This window comes from Chaetodon trifascialis, chromosome 7 (genome assembly GCF_039877785.1).
Source record: "Chaetodon trifascialis isolate fChaTrf1 chromosome 7, fChaTrf1.hap1, whole genome shotgun sequence".
NCBI lineage: Eukaryota > Metazoa > Chordata > Actinopteri > Chaetodontiformes > Chaetodontidae > Chaetodon > Chaetodon trifascialis.
Window position 1 is genome coordinate 9,333,215 of NC_092062.1, and position 20,891 is coordinate 9,354,105.

Sequence of the window (20,891 nt, forward strand, 5' to 3'; positions counted from 1 at the left end):
TGCTTGCTCTGACTAAGTGGGCAGTAAATCTTTATCCATACAGTGAGATCAACAATAAATTCTCACTCCTGCTGTGCCGACCTCCACGGACTCTCCTCTCGTGACCTTTTTTGCAAGAATGAAAATGAAGCACTGAGCCACGAAATGATAAATGCAATACCATCTGATGCATGTTTATTTCAATTACAATGGTGCTTTTATAAAACATCTGATGCAGAAACATCAACAGAAACATAGAAATGGTAACAGGATATCATACACACGTAACCCATAAATACACACTTTAGAAAAGTACACATTATCCTTTAGAGCCTTTGGTCTGGAAACAGGTGGAAACAAAAAGTTCTCTGTGCACCATTGAAGCCCTGTCATATTTCAAAGCAGTACAGAATATACAGTGCACACGTGATGCCACTTCCTTCTCCCATTATCAAAGGATGTTTTGCATTGTTAGGGGGGTTACAACCCTGTGTAATCCTGATGGTTGTCCATTTTCATAATGCTAAAATTTTTGCATAAGATAAAGATGGAAGGCAAAACAAATACAACCAAGCACCAGGCACTGTAGAGTGAGGCACTTGAGCACCTAACACCTCTGGTTTGGCATCATGACGTTTGGCACATGAGGGTGGCATTGCACTTTGAGTTGCGTGTGTGTGTGTGTGTGTGTGTGTGTAAGAGAGAGAAAGAGACAGAAAGAGAAAGAGGTGAGCGATGACAAAAACTCTGTCCAGGAAAACTCTCACGGCTGCCGCCTTCTCCGTACCACCCGCTGTGCATCTGAAAACAACTAGGTGAGTTACATTCATTCCCATATTTACACTTCCACCACGTAAAGCACACACTCTAGTAGCTCAAGAGTGGTTTTGAGGCAGCTCTCTCACAAGGTGAAGCTGAAAGGTGAAAATCTGCACTTGTTGATCCAGACGACATCACTGATCCACTGACAAAGCTTCTCGTCTGTCGAGTCTTGAAACGTACTCCACTGTTCCACAGCTTTATTCTTTATTTATTCCACGGTGCAGCACCTGCACTCTCTTGCTTTCCTCGGGCCTCATGAGGTTTGTGGAGTGATCCTGGGCCAGGCTGGTGAGAGGGGGAGCTGCTATGATGTGGAGGAGTCTGGCTGGCTGAGGTCCTTCTTCCTCTTCTTCTTTTTCTTCTTCCCACTGCAGGGCTTACAGACACAGCACAGGATGCAAGGCGAGGCTAGCAGGAGCAGCGGAGAGGTCACCAGCACGATGATGCTGACCCCCACCAGGATACCCACCACCTGAAGGACAACAGAGCATCTTTAAATGTGCACTAAGCAATATTATGGATGAAATATTTATGTGTGACGTGAAAGGCGTTGCTTTCAGTGACAAACTCACAGAGAAGTATCACGTGATTCGGCAGTCCCACTCTGCTCTACAGTCAGCATTTTTAGTATCTTTGAGCTCATTGTTTTGATTTCCCTTATCAACCATGTATACAGGCAGCTTTTTTCAGTGACAACATTCTGATATAATCTCACTGTACACTGCCTACTCTGCACTGCACAGTAAACAGACATACTTAGCAACTAGCTGGTGAACACAGTGGAGCAAAACAGAGCTTAAGGCAGAGTGAATACTGGAGATTCATCTGCTCAAAATGAATGCAAATGTTGCTTTGTGTCTGCTGGTTGTGTAAATAGGCTAACACATCAGCCACACTTTTGTCAGGCAGTATGGCAGTGTTGTGTTTACAGCTTGTTTCACTGCCCCCACGTGGCCAAAAAACAAATAGCAGTTAGACAATCATATCAAGCAGGAGAAAATGCCACCAAAGGTCTTAAATAATTGGTGGTATATGTGGTACATACATACACACACACACACATACATACATACATACATACAGACACACACACACACACACACACACACACACACACACACACACACACACACACACACACACACACACACATACATACATACATACACATACACACACACACATACATACATACATACATACATACATACATACACACAAACACAAACACAAACACACACACACACACACACACACACACACACACACACACACACATACATACATATATTAATGGACCAAAAGCTTCCAGCTGACACCAATGACAAATGGTGGGAATGAAATACTGATGGAAATATTACATATAAGCGACATACTGTTTATGGCAGGCCACAAGTGGGGCAATTAAATCATTTTTGCATACCCAGAACTGTGCAACATGTAGTTTGACATTATTGAGTTTGGCCCATTCCTCTTTTGACACGACAATGGCCCCACAAAGAACATGGTTTTCCAGTCTGTCTATCTATCGATGATAAACCTGTTAAACAAGGGTGTAACCAAGTCTGTCATGAGCTGTTTTGCAAGGAACAGCTATGCAAACTTGATACCAATCATGTGATAATGGCATCAGAGCAGGGCAAGTGGAAAGAAAGTAGGTTTGACGGCCAGTTGTAATCGTTTTGTTGAATGGACGACGTCATTACAGGGCAGGAATTTGAGATTAGTGTTAGGATTAGTTCAGCTTAATGTCTGATAAAGGACTGTTTAGGCATACTGGTGGAAAACAACAATGAGCTAACTCATACTTTATGGTTCTTAAAAGGGAACTTCAGCCATACATGTAGCAGCTGACTAAGAGAACAAAGCTTACAAACGTTTCCAAAGTCCGGTGGCGAATGAGAGCTGAGCTACACTCTGTTTTCAGCTTTTGTTAAAATTTTCAATAAAGTGAAACATGCCAAATGGGAAGTTTAACTGTCCTGCGTGAGTTCCTATAATGGCCTCACTGCAGAGTATTTCAACAGCGACTAACTGAATTGACAGCCAAACAGTGCTGCTGGGATGGAGTCCAAAATCTTTAATGTCCAGTCCCCACAGAGTGATGGCACAGTTTTACTAAAATCAAACCCATGCATGAAGTAACTTAGTACCCACAGATGAGTGGCTCTGGGGGCTAATCTGTTCAGACAGTGGCAGCGTCACCACAACCCGACATTAGTACTCTGTATCTGCTCTGCTACCTGTTACATGGCCTCACCTGCGTTCTGTTCCACATAACCGAGGCCCTGGAGTGTCCCAGCTTGTTTCTGCACGGCCCCTTATCATAATGCCTCAGGAAAATATCACCCTGCAATTACAAAACACGCATGTCAAGACATGAAATCTACTACACAGCAGTCACCAATGACATTGTAACACAAACTAAAGATAGTGAAGCAGAGGCTGAGATGTATTGTACTACTTGGCTATAAAAAGTGTACATGGTATCTAAACATGTGGTTTGGCAGCAGTTATTTCTCAGCTTGGGATCAAAACCATGCATCACATCTGTGAGCTGGGTAGGAGGGGAGACTCACATCCAGATTCTGCAGACAGTACCAGCAGAAGGTGTGTTTGCAGCTCTTACACAGCATCTGTGCACAGCCCTGGTTCCTCTCGATGTAGATATCACACATAGGACACCGTTTGATGGGCATGTCAGAGTCACTGTCGAAGCGGGCTCTGCGTGTCGAGAGAAAGACGGGACAGATATGAGGCATGCAGTTAACAGGGGCATATTGTATGAAGCCATGCAAGCCTCAAGAGACTCCAGGCAGAGTGTAAAAATCTTTATTTAGCGGCAGAGTTAAGGGTCAGTGCTGACTTTAACTGGGTTAATTACACTGGGATTCAGAGGTATGAGGGAAGTATTCTCTGAGTGTAATACAGGGCCACAGCTACCACTGAAAAGTCATGTTTGAGGGTTTCAACAACTTGAGTGGCTCACATTCTACAATTTAAACAAGTTGCACAAGGGCGATTATGACATTTTTTAGAGTCGTTATCTCTAAACTTAAATTACTTATAGAATTATTTTCGATCACCTGGGGGCAGGACAACAAGCTGTGAAATCAATCATGATATATCAACATCTAATATAGCAGTTATGGATAACTGTGCCTACTCACACATCCTGCAGCCACAGAGCAGTAGCAGCATTCATTTGGAATCATGTGTCTGACCACCTGATGAACGCAAGTCCTATTTTCAGTCTCCTTTTAGCTCTGATTTGGTCTCCACCATCTGAAGGAAACATCTCATCCTTTATCTAGTATCTCTGCTATTTGGTGCTGAACCAAAACAGAAAAGTTGTGGGCCTTAAAGCCAAAACAATATGCTGAAAGAGTGATTTTCTCTGCAGGTTCAGCTTCACAAGCAATCCCTTTCACATAGTATAATAATTTCTGCCATTGTTAATATAAAAGGAGAGGAGCTTTAAAAAGTGTACACTTCTGTCCACATCTTTTTGAGGATTTTTTGCAGTGATTCGCTGGTTCCCTCAGTCAGTCTGTCAGTGCTTAAGATTAAGAATGCCAGATATGTCACTTGTTGCTGATGCATTAAGACAAATTCTTAAGACCAATCCCTCCCAAACAGCAAACAACATGAGTGTCAAATTGAATAATCAAATGAAATGTAAATGACATTTCAGTATAATTATTGGGCTGGTACAGAGACGACTTTGAAACAAGATTAGATTAGATTAATTATGTTGTTAGATAAAATGAATTCAATTTAGTCAAAAGCTGCAGGCTAAAATGCTGGTGACAGCCCTGGTACAACAAGATCGTGTTCGATGACTAATCCTGCAGGCTGATGCGCATGTACTATATCATGCCCTCAAGATCAAGTTTAAAGTTGATGCTGCTGCTGCTTCATCCTCCAGGGCACACTGCAGAGACCACCGCTTCACTGCAGTGCACAGGCTCCTTCTGTACAGTGAACTAACTGGCTCGGTGCCCACCGTCCTCCTCCCTTTGGCACAGAGACAATGGAATTCCGATATAAGTCAGTGACTCCCCAATGACATCAGACAGTCTGGCAGAGCCACAGCTCGGAGCAGCACAGTAATGTAGCTGTACGATAGGGATGACACAGAGGGCACTGCTGAGGGATACTAAGATATTAACCCTGATATACTGTTTATAGTCAGCTCAGGGGCTCTACTAAGAGATAAGCAACTACACATCACTTGTATAATCCATTTCATGTAAATATCCTACCACAATAATATGAAATGGAGCAACAATTCAAATTGGCAGAGTACAGACAGTTAAAGGGGATACACACCATATCTTAAATAAACAATAAACATTAAACACACTGGCTAAAATGCATTAATGCAATTATGACTCAGTTACCAGCTTGTTTACAGCAGTCACAAGTGTTTCTTTGTAGACTCCTCTGTGTCCTGAATAACACACTCGTCCTGTTTTCAGCACAGTATCATTTTCAAAGTGCAGCTCAGACTCTGTGGCTGCAGGCAGTAGGCGGCTGACTGACCTGCTTTTATGAGAGGGTGACGATGATATCATGGGCTGGCGCTCAGGGCAGGTATGGCCGTCCTGCCAGGGCCCTCTGCATCCAGAGCAGAAGACAGTGTGACAGGTGGGGCATGGCACAGCGGTGGGCAGGCCCTCAGTGCTCGGCTGCAAACTGCACACCGCCTGGCAGTCCAGCACCGGACACCAGGCTTTACTGGGGTCCAACTTCACTCCTGCAGAAAGCAAAGAGAGGGTGTGATTGGGCATTTCAGAAGTAGACATCAAGTAGCTGAGATGTTATGCACAAAAGTAATGCTAGCAACACTATCTGTGTCAGTGCTATGTGTACAATCAGTAACACTGCTGATCTGACATGGAGGAAGCTCAAGAAAAGTTTCATGTTGGAACTCAAAACTATTTGTCAAGTACTGAAGTCCTCAACAGAACATCTGAAAATAAAAAGCCAAACATTCACTGGTTCCACCTTCTCATATGTGCAAATTTGGTGGTTTTTTGTTTCATATCACTGAATGTCTGTGATTTGAACTGTGGACGAGAAAAACAAGTCAACAGATTAACTGAGAATGAAAACAAGCAGCCCTAATTCTGAAGAATTCTGAGAACTCTGTAATGCTGGTTACTATTAACATTAACCCTTACCTGGTTAGTTAAAAGCAACTCGGCCCACTTACAATACTAACTGTGCACTCAGCATCAGATTCAGTGCTGCTAGCACAATATTTGAACAGACAAAGAAGCTCAAAGTACTGACAAAAGACATGCTCGAGGCTCTGTGAGGCTGTATGCTAACGAGCTGCCGGGCTGTAAAGTGCTAGACTGACACTACCATCCCTGGTCAGCATGGCTAAAAAACATGTGACAAATGCATTGTTCTCATTTCTGATTGGTTATCTACAAAGGCAGCAACCTTCAAAGTAGTTAATAAGGACAGAAGGATAAGAATTCAACTGAAAATGCTTACAAAAAGTGATCTTTCACAACCAAAACAAGACTGGAGTTTTCATAATATGACCCAGATCACCAACTCATACTTTCATTGTGAATCATAAGAGAAGACAAACATTGTTGCAAAACAGCCTGTACTTTGCACTTTATTATGCTTCCAGTATTGTGAGTCTTATGATTTATGGACTGAGTAAACAATAACTATTATTGGCTTCTACTATTATTATTGGCTTCACACCATTTTATTACTGTGCAGCTGGAAAAGACCAATATAGCTACAAGGCAAACTAACCTCAGTTTGCAATGTGTGCATTTAACATAACAGTCACATGGGCCTCTTGTAGCATATTGTTATTGAATTTCTGCTGGTAATGTCTGGTTTAAGAGAAGATACTGAAGCCACAGTGTCAGTAACCTCCAGGGTAAGACTGGACCAGAGCAGAGGAGAAGAAAGGGCGCCAGGACGCACAATATCCCAGGCATGTGAAGCTCAGTGTAATGCCACCGGCTAAAGTGTGACCTGAAATAGCCCACTGCCTGTCATCAGTCTTCAGCATGCTCAATACTCGACCCACCTCTCTCAAACTTCAGACGTTGATACAGCTCCACCTGATCTTCTGCGGCCAAGCTAGCTATCTGCAATCACATAGCACAGAGGGGGGCTTTAGTCACGTGTTTGGACACAACACAAGAATAATGACCAATCTGGTATCTTTTTCAAACCCTAATGGATAAATGCAAGAATACATGGTGGTCAAGAAGAAGAGTTTGCGTAGTTGCTGAGAAGCTGATTCTTCAAAGATCATCCAGGATCAACTGGTCACCTAACAACTGCTATTTCTAAGACACCTCAGTCGTTAGTGTTGATTGCAACATTTTCTAAATTAAAAAAAAAAGAGTGTGCAGCTGTTTCTACATTTCATTTAGTTCAAATGCCATGTTTATGTCATAGTAAAAGCTGCATGATGACATTAGCATACGATCCATGAAAAAGCATGTATTAACTTTTCCATGTCTGCCTGTGAGAGAAACCTTCTGACTGGAAATATTCCCTAAATGATAGAATGACACTTTAGACATGTTTCTAATGTGTTGTTCGAAATTTAGGTCAGAGTCAGTAGCACTAAGGTTTTTGACCTGTTCCTTGGTGATTAGTCTAAGTAGATTAATGTGCTCAGACGGTTTCTCTCTCTCGGCTTTTGCCCCAGTAACAAGGACTTCAGCTTTGTCTTGATTCAGCTGTAGAAAGTTCTGAGTCATCCACAAGCTGGTGTCTGACATACATGCAATTAAGCTGTTGATGGAACTGTAATCATTTGAGCTTACAAGCATATATACTGTATATATTACGAAAATTGAGAAAATTGGAAAACATACAGAAACTGAAAAGAACTGGACCTGATATAGAGCCCTGCGGGACACCACATGTCAGGTCTATTTAACTAGAAGCTCGATCATCCGTGGTCAGAGAGATCAACCCGGAGCTCAAGTGTGTCTCGCAGAATATTGTGATCTATGGTATTGAATGCAGCACTGAGATCTCACAGGACCAGCACAGACAGCTTTTTCTCATCACTGTTCATCTTGAGGTCATTCACAGCTTTGACTAGAGTCGTTACTGTACAGCGCTGGGCCCTAAAACCAGACTGTGACAGAGGAAATCATTCAGCTGTTTAAAGACAAATTTCCCTAAAAGAAAAGGCAGGTTGGAGATTGGTCTGTAGGTCAAGATAGCAGACCAATCTAAATTGTGTTATTTAAGCAGTGATTTAATTAGAGTGGTTTTAAAAGCTGCTTTAATTATTTATTTGCTTAAAGTGATATGAGCTGAGCAAATAGTTAAAGAACAGTAAGCTTGAGAAAATTCTTTATTTCTTACTCCAATCTTTTAAGACTAAAGATAGACTGAAATTAATGTTAAAACTACTTACTGTTCACGTTATTTCCCACAAGTAATTCTTTTTGTAAGTCAACCATTTGCCTAATTTCGCTACTGGATAATAGAGGATAGAAATTCTACAATCAAATCAATTTGGATTCAAATGGAAGGCCAATGCACACGAATTAAAGAGGCTTCTCTTACAATAAGTGTCTTACTGCAGTCATATTAACACCAGAAAAACACAGCAAATGAGGGACTGTGGAGCAGCATACCCATTTGTTTGTCAATTAGCGGTTTAAGCTTCTTCTCTGACATGTTTACTGTGTGGTATCTATGCTGTGTGACAGCTCATGGAGTTTCACTTTCTGTCTGACTCATTTTACTCTTCATACTCAAAAACAAGAATTTCCTCAGAAATGTCATTAAGGCTGGATACACTGGATTTTCACAACACATTTTGGCTAATCCAGCCCACACAATTTGAATACCACGAGGGTGAAAATCCAACTTCAGATTTCCTTCGAAGTTTGCTTGCAAAACTCAGGACTGTAAACAAACTGGTGTAGCCAGCAACCTAGGCAACACCTACAGCAAAAAAAGGCGAAAAATAGCTCTTCAGTATGTGTTTGTGCATCAACATTATTTTTGTATTTCATGGCCTCTGAAGACTCTTTGCTTTCTTTGGTTTGACTCATGGCCTATATATCATTGGTTTGAAACAGGGCATACCTCAGAGTCTGGTAGCACTCCAGTGTTTTGACAGGCCATATCTGGGCAGGTGATGGGTGCACCCCCGCCTTCCATGATGGCCAGCTGAACATATTGCTGCAGACACTGCAGAGGGAGAAGCAACACAGCAGCATAAGTCTGGGTACTGAATGAAATAGGGAGAACTGTACCATAATGCATCACACGCGTCAAGTCCAATATACAGCATCATAATACATATTTCCTTTACTTTCCACCCTGGGTGAAAATTAATATTAACACACACAGCACATCAAAACATGACTCATGACAACTGAAGTAAAAACAAAGAAAGCAGAAGAAAAGCTGTTGTGCAAATAGGGCAAACTAAATGCTGCATAGGCATGAGGTGTTATCAGCACTCACACGTCAAAAGTCATATGTTGCCTCAGCCATGATAGTGTGGAAGGTTAGGAGGAACTATGTAAACATTGTGCAATGGCAGACAGTTTTGAGGAACTGAAAATAGAAACATTTGAATATCACTTTTCTGAATAACTATTAATCATAGAAGTTGTTTTTGGATCAATTCTTAGATGCAAACGTGTGCTTATCATGTACGTCCTCATACAGCACGATGTAATGAGCTGAAAGAAAACAACACAAGCAATCCTCTGTGTTCTTGGACCAGAGAGGGACAGAAACATCAGGTTTGTAAAATGAAGTCCAACTGATAAGCAAGGTTTACTGTATCCATGTCTCTCCTTCTTCCCCCGTGACACCACGTGTGGGTGTGTGTTTTATCTACGTGACCTTGTGCGTGCAACACTTACAACTTAGCTAGCTTGCACAGAGATTAATACCTGCCACTATCAGGCAGCCTGTATGTGTCAGGGCACAACACCAGCTATCAGTTTCCTCTCTCATAAAAGGACTGAAAATGCTCCCAGGAAACGTTTGTGAGCTCAGCAGCTTTGATCAATCACAAAATCTTCTGAGGACAAGACAAAGAAAGTAAATGTCAGGGAAAGCCAAGCCTGTGTTGAAACCCCTCCACTTCACTCAAGCTGTAATCTGCACGATTTGCTCATAGATCTATTTTTAGATCTTAACGCAGGAAGCTGTGCTGCAATAAAGAGGAGCATCCCGTTCCAAGTCATTTAAACCTTGGAAATTTGCCTAAATTGCCCACAGAAAAGTTTGCTGTTGGATCAATTTGGTGAAATCTTCATCGCCTACAGAAAGACACTAAAAGCAAAAGAGTAATATGAGTAAGATAAGTGTACTTTCATTTTCCAGACAATCTAAATATAGCTTGGCTCCATTGGCAGGACTGGCAATAAGTACTGAGGCTTTTAGGCACACAGGCACAAAATTTGGGAGCACCACTTAAAAAAGTAATGCAACACATTCAGATTTTTTACATCTCGGCTGTATTACTGATAAATGTTCTGATAGTAATTGAAGTGGTGCTTTAAGAGAAAGTCATTTTCCACGTCTTGCTGCAGCACCTCCAAAATATAGATATTATGAAAACCATCAATTGATAAAAAAAAAAGTTCAAACTTAGTGTTTCATACTGGGACACAGGCTCTAGCAGTACACCAGCATTTCTGTTGGCAAAGAGGATTTACTTTATTTTTATCCATGATTATTGTGCTGTATGTATTAGTCCACTGTTAGACTCCTTGTGATGTAGACTCCACACAAAAACATTGAGGTGTTTTAGAGGAAGTGTTTTTCAAGTGCTCCAATGAAACCAGGTAACAGACCTCAGGGTCCGACAGCCCCCTGAAGAGAGTTCATAATGTAATGCTGTGCAGACTGACATGAAACGTTTCTAATGCCAGAGTTACTTTACTTTAAGTCTAAATGTTCGAGGTGTGGAGCCCTGCAAGAGCCCTGATGTGTCCCATTGCGGTTTCCTCTAGCAAACCTGACCTGCTCTAAAAACACCTGGTTATGAGCATTTTCTCTGTCTCACCGCTGTACAGAAGACACAGCTGCAGCTCTGCAGCTCCCTGGTGGCTGCAGGCGGCTGCTCGCTGAGGCACAACTTGCAGAAGACCTCGGGCCCCGGTTCGGGGTTAGCGCCAGCCTCAGGGGTCCCCGGTGCTGAATCCCCAGCTTCCCGGCTCAGGGTGGGACTCCTGCTGGCCGTGTTGGGGCGAGGCGTGCAGGGAGGGGAGGAGGGAGGAATAAGGCTGCTTCTAGCCCTTCTGCTGGGACTGAGAGGAGCTACAGCCTCCATGTTCCTGAAAGGACAAACAGCATTGATCTGTTTGTAGGTGTAACGTTTTTCTTCCTTTCTGTTAAAGTTGACACAATCACTGTCGGGCCTTCTCACAGCACTGCACCCTGTGTATGGAAACCTGTCATTTCTTCTGGTAACTGGTATACCAACTGTGATGACATCACCTCTGCCTGAAGCAACACACTGTCATGGACTTGTTACCTGGGAGATGAATTAGTCATCGTTTAAAGCTGAGTGGTGCATGAAGTAAAATATAATTATGTGCAATTACTGAAGTAATATCGATTTCTCATCATGTCTGCTGTTTTTTCCATTTATGGCCAAAGTCAAAGATGTGTGTTTACAGCGCTTACAGTCACTGATCAGCTTCTCATTCTTTATGACAGGAAGCACTGAGTGTTTTAAAACATGGTGAATACAGGCACGTGTAGGTGGCTAGCAGGTGCTTGCAGGCTATTTTGTTTAGCATGTAATGTCAACACTGAGCAAAATTACAGGTGGTAGAAAGATGGAGAATAGGGACATTCTCTCAAATATAATTAATGACTTAATTTAACTAAAGAATAGCATATAATGAGAGGAACAAGATAAATCAGCATAGCACAGATTCTTTTCCTTTTAGTCTTTTTAGTGTAGTTTTTAGTTCAATGTTTCTGATTTTCAGTTGATGAAGAAACTTTTACAAATTTCTAGAAAGGCAAAGACATAAAGGTCAAATGTATGTTTTTAGTGCGAAATGATTGATTTCACAAGAGACTACAGCCACGCTGGTGTCAAATTTTAGGTCAATCCTAAATTGCTGAGAAATTTGGTGTTGGCACGAGAGGAACGTCAGTGAATGACCTTCGGGAATCATGAATGTCTGCACAAACTTTTGTGGCGTATTTGTTGAGATACTATATCCAGATATAGTCTGGAGCAAAGTGGTGGACCAACTAGCATGGTTAAAAAAAACTGTTTAACACAGCATCAAGCATAAATGTCATCTGTGACTTCCACCTTTGGTAATCAGACATCATGCACTAGTTCCTTATTTTGGAACAGCAGGGCAGACGTGGTTGGATAAGAAAGGTCTAATCTGGTGTTAAAAGAAACTAAAGTCACCAAACCCAAAAATCATCCCTTCGGTTCTGTCCAATCCCAAAAAGCATGAGAAATAATAACCCCATAATCTGGGATTTGTGATTAATCCTGTAGATAACAGTGGCTGGACACAGAACAGGGTCACACAGGAAACGGTGGCGTTAAAAACACACTCTGCAGCCTGAGCGGCTGTTGAAATCACACATTATCCCACGCACAACGTTCTCTGTTTCTGCAGGCTGTTAAAGTTGGCAGGAAACTTTGGGAGCAGCTCAGTCAATACAACCACCACCGGTGTCCTAAATGTTTCAGCGAGCGCTCTTTTATCATGCTCTATCGATCAGTGGCGGCGTATGTGCAGATCACTGATAGTGGAGCCTGTGTAGCCACAGACGTTGGTATTTCTGCACTGTCACTGTGTTTCCTCCTGCACTGCTTTCAGATCAGCGAACTGAGCCTTCTGCAGTCATCATCCCACAATGCTGTCAGCCTGTCCTGCCCAAGCATAAGCAGCCCCATGGTCTAACATGGGAAAATAACAGGTTTCTACTCAGCTAGCTTTGCTGCATGGAAACTCCAATATGTATTTAATAACAGAGTAAAGCCTTTCATTCCTGCACAGATTCAAAGTTTAGAGGCACTTGGAATGACTTGGGTAACCATCCATCAATAGTTGGGCAGCGTCTTAATGCAAACAGTAAATCAGTGAGGTTCCACCTTTGATGAGAGATATGAGGCTGTTTGATTGGCTATGATCTGTTTACTTCATCAAGAAGTCATGGTTGTCTGATTCTAATGAAATGACAGTGAACGGATATAATTTGCATGAATGAGTCTGAGGACTATATCACTGTCTGAACACTGTATCAGAAACGTTTCAACTCTGAATGTTTGCAGATGGGACTAAATTCTATCATATCAAATGTCAATACAAAACGCTGACAACCGGGAGCTTCAATTGAAAGACATCACAGTTGGTATTGGCCTTCACAAACCCTGCCTGACTGCAGTCCCTGCCCCTGAGCGAGCCACTCGAGCTGAGAAGTCCACATTCGGTCTGAATTCCCACTGTTAGAGCTATTCATTAATCAAAACACCCTTGTGTGCAAACACTTCCTTTTAGGTATGGAGCCATTCTGTGATTAGCAGTCCTCGCAGACCAAGGTCTAGATGGCATTCCAGTCACAGGGGGATCAAAGCATCATTGTTAACCAGAGAGGCAGAAGCGGAAAACCAGATCTGCCCAGAGAAAAGCTGCTGCTGCTTTTACACAGACTGCCACTGTGTTGGAAAGGAGGCAGCTGGGACTGTGCTTGGGCAGTGAGTGGCAGAATTTCTACAGCATCATTTATACAGCTGCATTCACTCCCTGTCTGTTCCTCTGGGTTTCTGGCCCAGTCGCCTGTGTGTGCCTGAGAGGGAGTCTAAAGCAAGAGCACATAAAGTTGATAAACAGAAATGTGAAGAAAATGAAAATGCAAACCATCATCTAGTTTAACCAGAATCAGAGTGGTGGATGCTGAATCAGCTTGTTGTGATTTAAAGGTTATTCCTGGAGTATTATTCCTACAAGGGCTGTCAGCTTGCTGTGATGCATGCATATGTGTACTACAAGTACCGTGAGGTCAGTGTGATCTTATTTCATGGCAGAACAACAGTCTAATATCTCATCTGTTAGAGCGCATGCAAACAGACCACACATGAAATGTAACACATCTGCATCCTCCTCAAGGTTGCATTCACGGATAGGTCAGGACTGAAGTTCTGACGCATTCACGGTGTAATATTTCATAAGGTGTGAACGTTTTTGGTAATGGATGGTCTGTGTGATGCAGACAAAAGCCAGATGAGCAGAGGAGAGTGGGGGGACTTACCTTGCCTGTGGACCACTGGGTGTTGGAGCAGCCTGAGTCCAGATCCACAGCCGCAGTGCTCTTAATGTGACACATGTGTTGATACAGTCTACTGTTATAATCACCTCTGCTGTCAACGCCTAATTCCACTGCCGCCCCGACAACGCCTTTCTCACACACGGACGGGGCTGGAAGAAAAACTCAAAACATGCTTAGACGTCCTGCTCGCTCCTGTACGGCCTGTGTGTGTGCGTGTGTGTTTGTTGGCATGTATCTGCTCTACTCCTGCGTTTTGTTTCCATCCAGGAAGCTGTGCCTGCTCTCGGCTGATCTACACTCTTGACTGCTCCTGCCGGTTGTGTCGCTATAAGTATGCTGCTTTCAAGTGCAGTCGGAAAAATGGACGTCGCGCCATGAGCCGCTCAGGTTAGATCATGAAAATATGATAGTGATAAAGAAAACTATTCGCTTCATTTATCAACTGACTGGATGTTACAAACGAAGTATAAAGATGAAAATACAAACATTGTTAAAACCTTGTTGCACTGGCGCCCTCTATGTTCACTTCTGGTATTTATAATTTATTTCCCCTGAGGTGCTTACTCAACAGCATCATTTCATTAGAAAATTTATCATAATTAGAGTTAATGCTATCATATCAAGCTAATACTTTTCATGATTGAATTTTGTAATTAGTGGTAGTATTAGTAGTATTTGTAGAACAACCCTGTTCTAGTGCCAGAATGGCAACTTTTGCTGTGTGCATTCAAGCTTATAGGCTAACATAAGTCTTTATGTAACTAAACAGAACAGGATGCACCACACGAGTTCTAACATAAAGGATGTTGCAACACTTACCCACTACCCATTACATTATTATTAAAAATTTCTTGCAGATTTTTTTTTATAGGCCTCAGCAGGTCAATTATATTCCAGCTTCAGATTCAATGTGATCAAATTCAGTAAATATTAGATCGACTATAATTCACTGATAGGACCCAAAGACTTCAACATTTCTCCAAATCCTTCATCATGGGAAATTAAATTTACACAATGTGGAACTCCATAAATAAAGTTGTATACTGAATGAACTCAATACGAACACATTTTGAAAAATACTAGTAAGATGAGACTGAAAGTTAAATCTTGACCTTGGAAAAGAACAGCGTAACTAATCATATGGCTGGACATTCATGGACAGCATCGCATTTTATCTTAGTTTTTCAGGGATAGAAGTGAGTAAGTTTAGCCAAAAAGCCCTTCATGTCTAAAAGTTTATTTCTTTTATATGTTTTGTTTCTGCTAGTTCTCTTTTTCTCTCAGCTTGTAGATTGTTTTCGTAGTGTGCCTCATTTGAGAGGCACATTTTGGGAAACAACCTCTTTTATATCAGCTGGAGTTCTTCCTCAAAAACGCACTTCTCCTTCTTATTCATGATCCACGTATGGCGTCACCTATATCATCATCAGACCCCTTGCCTCTCTACTAGTTCAGTGATATGATTGGCCTGGAACAACATCACCATTAATCAAACTCATCCATGTGTGAATGCCCCATTGGCTAGTATGTATGTGTAGGCATAGGATTGGTTATTTTCATTTTCACTCTTTAGTGCCGTGGTCTCACAACAAAGTTGTTTTCATGCTGCATGTTTTGATGCTTTAAGAATATTTCTCTTGTCATGCAACTTGACTGGTGATTCATATAGTCCCAGTGAAGTTGAACTATTGTGATTGGACCTGAAACAACTGAGCATTCATAGAACAGAAGGGCTGAAGGGTTTGCTGTTTGACTTGCAAGACTTAATTAATTTAATATATATTTATTCACACATACACACACACACACACACACACACACACACACACACACACACACATATATATATATATATATATATATATATATACTATTCTGAAGCAGGCTTTGTGAATGGTTTACCTGTAGCACGAAGTCAGCACTGTTGCATCATTTCCTGGTCCTCGTTCTGATGTTTCAGTGCAAAACAGGACCACGCCACCTTATTTCCAGGTGAAATACTATGAATCTAGTTTTACTCCTGTCCATTTGTTTTCTAAATCTTAACGTAATGCTGCGTGCTTTGACGCTCCCGCACTTGGATATTAGAGTATACGAGGTGCAGTGAAGGCATCAGGACAGAGCTGGGGTGAAAGCGCAGCAGCGAGAGAGAGACGAAGCCTGTTTGTCCTGAAAGTTAAATCTTGACCTTGGAAAAGAACAGCGTAACTAATCATATGGCTGGACATTCATGGACGGCATCGCATTTTATCTTAGTTTTTCAGGGATAGAAGTGAGTAAGTTTAGCCAAAAAGCCCTTCATGTCTAAAAGTTTATTTCTTTTATATGTTTTGTTTCTGCTAGTTCTCTTTTTCTCTCAGCTTGTAGATTGTTTTCGTAGTGTGCCTCATTTGAGAGGCACATTTTGGGAAACAACCTCTTTTATATCAGCTGGAGTTCTTCCTCAAAAACGCACTTCTCCTTATTCATGATCCACGTATGGCGTCACCTATATCATCATCAGACCCCTTGCCTCTCTACTAGTTCAGTGATATGATTGGCCTGGAACAACATCACCATTAATCAAACTCATCCATGTGTGAATGCCCCATTGGCTGGTATGTATGTGTAGGCATAGGATTGGTTATTTTCATTTTCACTCTTTAGTGCCGTGGTCTCACAACAAAGTTGTTTTCATGCTGCATGTTTTGATGCTTTAAGAATATTTCTCTTGTCATGCAACTTGACTGGTGATTCATATAGTCCCAGTGAAGTTGAACTATTGTGATTGGACCTGAAACAACTGAGCATTCATAGAACAGAAGGGCTGAAGGGTTTGCTGTTTGACTTGCAAGACTTAATTAATTTAATATATATTTATTCACACATACACACACACACACACACACACACACACACACACACACACACACACATATATATATATATACACATATATACATATATATATATATATATATATATATACATATATATATATATATATATATATATATATATATATATATATATATATATATATATATATATATATATATACATATACATATACATATACATACATATATATATATATATATATATATATATATATATATATATATATATATATATATATATATATATATATATATATATATATATATATATATATATATATATACTATTCTGAAGCAGGCTTTGTGAATGGTTTACCTGTAGCACGAAGTCAGCACTGTTGCATCATTTCCTCGTCCTCGTTCTGATGTTTCAGTGCAAAACAGGACCACGCCACCTTATTTCCAGGTGAAATACTATGAATCTAGTTTTACTCCTGTCCATTTGTTTTCTAAATCTTAACGTAATGCTGCGTGCTTTGACGCTCCCGCACTTGGATATTAGAGTATACGAGGTGCAGTGAAGGCATCAGGACAGAGCTGGGGTGAAAGCGCAGCAGCGAGAGAGAGACGAAGCCTGTTTGTCCAAAACTTAAGAGGTTCATACACGGCATGGCTTAATAATGAGAGGTAGTTGCAGTCTTACCGCTGTGTCAGACACTGATAAATGTGCAGCTGCTGACTGCAGACACACATAAACTTAGAAATGTTTCAAATGGTGCAAACAAGTTTGATTTAGTCGTGCAGTTTTATCATTGGAGCCTCTCAGTTCTCCCCCCAGATCTCCCATTTCAAGACGAAAACAAGACAACACACATTCAAAGTGTTTTCAAAGTGTGTTCAACCTAACCAGATGGAAACTCCGAGTTCAGGTGCGCATGCGCCGCTCGGACGGGGAATTCTGTCGGCTTGTGTTATATCAGTGTGTGTTCGTCGCTTTTAAGACAATAACACCACGGCTACGTTCATGATGCACAGCTCCGACCCTCTACCCCTCAGTCCTTTTATTAACAGCAGCTTTAACAAAATGAAAGAACTATCGGCGTTCAATCAGGTGGGTCATCTTTAAATATTTCCTTGTTGTTCTGTTTACTCTCTGTAAAGTAGTGTGTGATTCTATATAAGATGTTGTTATTTAATTTATTTTTGAAATTATTAATAATCATAATGATACATTTTTATTTATGTCATCTAACCGGCTCCCCTAACAGAGAGAGAGACTTCTAGCGTCACCTGTGTGTCATCCAGCAGCATTAGAAATACACACACGCAGGCTGGAGTTCAGTTTTCGTAGGGGATAAAAAGTAAAAGTCTAAAAGCAATCAGGTTTTGACTTGTTTTTTCTAATGGCAGAAGAAAAAGTTCCCAACCTCAGCGAAAGTGCGCCTGACCTAGAAAAGGGTGGTATTGAGCTGTTGGCGGTAAAAGCCCCCTCACACCTTCTCTGGAAGGAGAGACGTTCACGTTGTGTGGGGTATCAAACTAAAAGGACTCCTGTCCGCTTGTCTCCTTCAGGTGATGACGTTCAAAGCCTCCAGCATACAGAAGATCATCCAGGTGGTGCACAGGATGGCGCAGAAGAGCTGCAGACAGGCCTGTGAGCTGTTCTGCTGCCCCGTAGGCACCATGCTGTGTGAAAAGGCATGCTGGACCTGCTGCCCAGGTAAGATTCGTCCCTGTGGGATTCAACCTAAATACTGTCCTCATCGTTGTATGTGTTGCGGTCTTGTCATCGTTCAGAGTCTGTCTTTATTATCTGACTTGATCTGCACTGATATTTCCTTGAGTTTATCATGAGCACAAATATAACTTCACCTCTCTCACTGTCTTTATAGCTCAGAATAATCAAACTCCAGAGGTTAAAACTTCACAAGGTAAGTTTGTGTTACACTCCCGTTCTTTATTCTTTCCTCCAGTCTTTGCTTGATCCTTTGTAAGTCTTACTTTTCTTAGTGAAATCTTGAAACATACTGGTGCTTTTTCCGTCATTTTAAGCAGAAGTTCGGTAGAAACTCATTTTCTGTGTTTTACAATAAGGACTTGAACAAAATCTGTCAAGCAGTAAATCAGTGTTAATTCATTTTGTTAGCACATTTGCCTTAGCAACATCTCATACACTTTCTCTGCTGGGCCTTTTTCTATAGCAAGCTCTTTCCATATATTGGGGAACTATAAGGACCTCAGTGATAGTGACGCATTTCTGCTATTTCATCACTCTGGAACAACTTCCTGTTCTTATCTTCTCTTCCCTTTTTCCCTTTCTCTCCCTTGCCCACTCATAAACAGTGGCACTCCTTGGTCCGCCGTCGACCATTTTGATTGTGAACATCAGCAACTCCACCTTGGTCGACTGCGTCATTGGGAACGACATGTACCCGTCTGTGGTGGCAGACAGTCAGCCTCTGATGCAGGAATCTGAGCTCCAAATACACAGTGGGTAACAGCCAAACCTATTTCAAAGCACGTTTTTCTGGAATTTTAACTGCTTTGAGCTGCAGCTGATGTTCTCGTAATTGCATGTTTTTTGCAGTAGTTGTAGTAGACGTATCACAGCACTCATGAGAGGTGAAAACACCTGGGTCTTTGTTCACGTGTTACAGATCAGGCAAGATGCAGCTGCAGCCAAGGACAGCAGAGGGAAGCACAGGCCTCTCCTCCTCCACCAGCAGAGCCGCCGAGTGTCAACATCCACAGTTCCCACCTCAACTGTGTCATCATCGGAGACAACAACTACATGCACGCTGAGCAGACCCACTCGACTGAAACTGAAGAACTGCAACTGTGATGCTTTGGCCGCACAGAGCTGATACTCCTTCTGCACACTGGAGCAACGCTGTCGTCTTTAACAGGATAACAGCTCAGTATTTGGGCGAACAGTCTCCAGACCACTTTTTTCACCTTTTGGATTTGTCGCAGTCTCTGCTCTGACTCAGAACTTCTGCAGGTTTGGCTGCCGTTGCCTATAAACCCGACATCTGTCTCCTCCTCTCCTTTAACATTATTTTTTAGGGCTATGTCTAACAACTATTTTAATAATTGATAACTGTCGGTTGTTTTCTAGGTGACAGATTCATCTGTAAAACGTCTTAATAGTTAATGGTATTCAGACAGCTTGTTTTGTTGATCAAATGTCCAAAAGTCCAAGATATCTGGCTTAATATCATAGAGGACTGAAAAAACACCAAAATCTGACATTTAGGACGCTGGGACACCAAAGCACCAGAGAGGTTTTGTCATTTTTTGCTGAAAGAATGACTTATAATGACTTACTAACAATTAATCACTTACTGCTGATTCATTTCGTGTGGATTGGCTAACGGGTGAATCGACTTACTGTTGCAGCTCTTCCGTTTTGACTTACATCACTGGTATAGCTTAATGAGATTTTTTGCACTGGTCTTGGTGTTGGCGTGACTCCAGACTGGTCTGAAATTTGGGAGTACAGTATGAAGGACCTAACCATTACTCATCACAATTCTAGTATTGTTGTTGGAGTTCATGTGCGCACAAACAAACGTCAGCTCCCCAAGCCTCACCCTCAAAGTAATTCTCCTCAGCAAAGGGGTTTCCTGTTTTGCAATGCCGGGGCTTCTGCTCCTCTGTCAGAGGTGAGGACACGAAGTTGGGAGCATTTTCAACGGATTCATTTCCTCACGGATGTGACTTTGTAATGACTCATATCTATGACCATCTCATAGTTATGTAATTGATGTCCGCTGGTCTGATATGCTGACTGATACTTTGTTAGGAAAGAAAAGTTGCTGTAGGATTCTTCATAGCAGCTCTATAATTTATTAATTTTATTTTGTGTGATTGCATGAGCTAATAGAGTTGAAATACTATGTGACTGAAATCCTTATCATGTCATGATAAAGGCGTAGACTAAATGTATGGCCTATGGTCATTAACAGTAGACTACTTAGT

The 20,891-nt window shown here is 41.6% G+C and overlaps 2 protein-coding genes across 2 annotated transcripts; one reads left to right on the forward strand and one right to left on the reverse strand.

Moving 5' to 3' along the window:
• Window positions 1–152: 152 nt before the first annotated feature.
• rnf144b (ring finger protein 144B) lies at window positions 153–14,412 on the reverse strand. The gene is made up of 8 exons (XM_070966404.1): window positions 14,074–14,412; window positions 10,847–11,117; window positions 8,905–9,009; window positions 6,869–6,929; window positions 5,347–5,560; window positions 3,381–3,525; window positions 3,062–3,151; window positions 153–1,273 (listed from the first exon to the last, which is right to left on the reverse strand). Exons 2-8 carry the CDS (start codon window positions 11,111–11,113, stop codon window positions 1,106–1,108), a joined length of 1,050 nt encoding a protein of 349 aa, XP_070822505.1. The 5' UTR covers window positions 11,114–11,117; window positions 14,074–14,412; the 3' UTR covers window positions 153–1,105.
• Window positions 14,413–17,771: 3,359 nt separating this feature from the next.
• Window positions 17,772–20,733, forward strand: LOC139334079 (uncharacterized). The gene is made up of 5 exons (XM_070966824.1): window positions 17,772–18,021; window positions 18,483–18,630; window positions 18,803–18,841; window positions 19,254–19,400; window positions 19,568–20,733. Exons 1-5 carry the CDS (start codon window positions 17,935–17,937, stop codon window positions 19,750–19,752), a joined length of 606 nt encoding a protein of 201 aa, XP_070822925.1. The 5' UTR covers window positions 17,772–17,934; the 3' UTR covers window positions 19,753–20,733.
• The last annotated feature ends 158 nt before the right edge of the window (window positions 20,734–20,891 follow it).

Coding starts and splice junctions, on each gene's coding strand:
- LOC139334079 (XM_070966824.1), top strand. CDS start 17,935: ATGATGCACAGCTCCGACCCTCTACCCCTCAGTCCTTTTATTAACAGC. Junction 18,631..18,802: donor ATGCTGGACCTGCTGCCCAG/GTAAGATTCGTC, acceptor CTGTCTTTATAG/CTCAGAATAATCAAACTCCA. Junction 18,842..19,253: donor AGAGGTTAAAACTTCACAAG/GTAAGTTTGTGT, acceptor ACTCATAAACAG/TGGCACTCCTTGGTCCGCCG.
- rnf144b (XM_070966404.1), bottom strand. CDS start 11,113: ATGGAGGCTGTAGCTCCTCTCAGTCCCAGCAGAAGGGCTAGAAGCAGC. Junction 5,561..6,868: donor ACGTCTGAAGTTTGAGAGAG/GTGGGTCGAGTA, acceptor TGCTTTCTGCAG/GAGTGAAGTTGGACCCCAGT. Junction 3,152..3,380: donor ACTGTCTGCAGAATCTGGAT/GTGAGTCTCCCC, acceptor TTGTAATTGCAG/GGTGATATTTTCCTGAGGCA.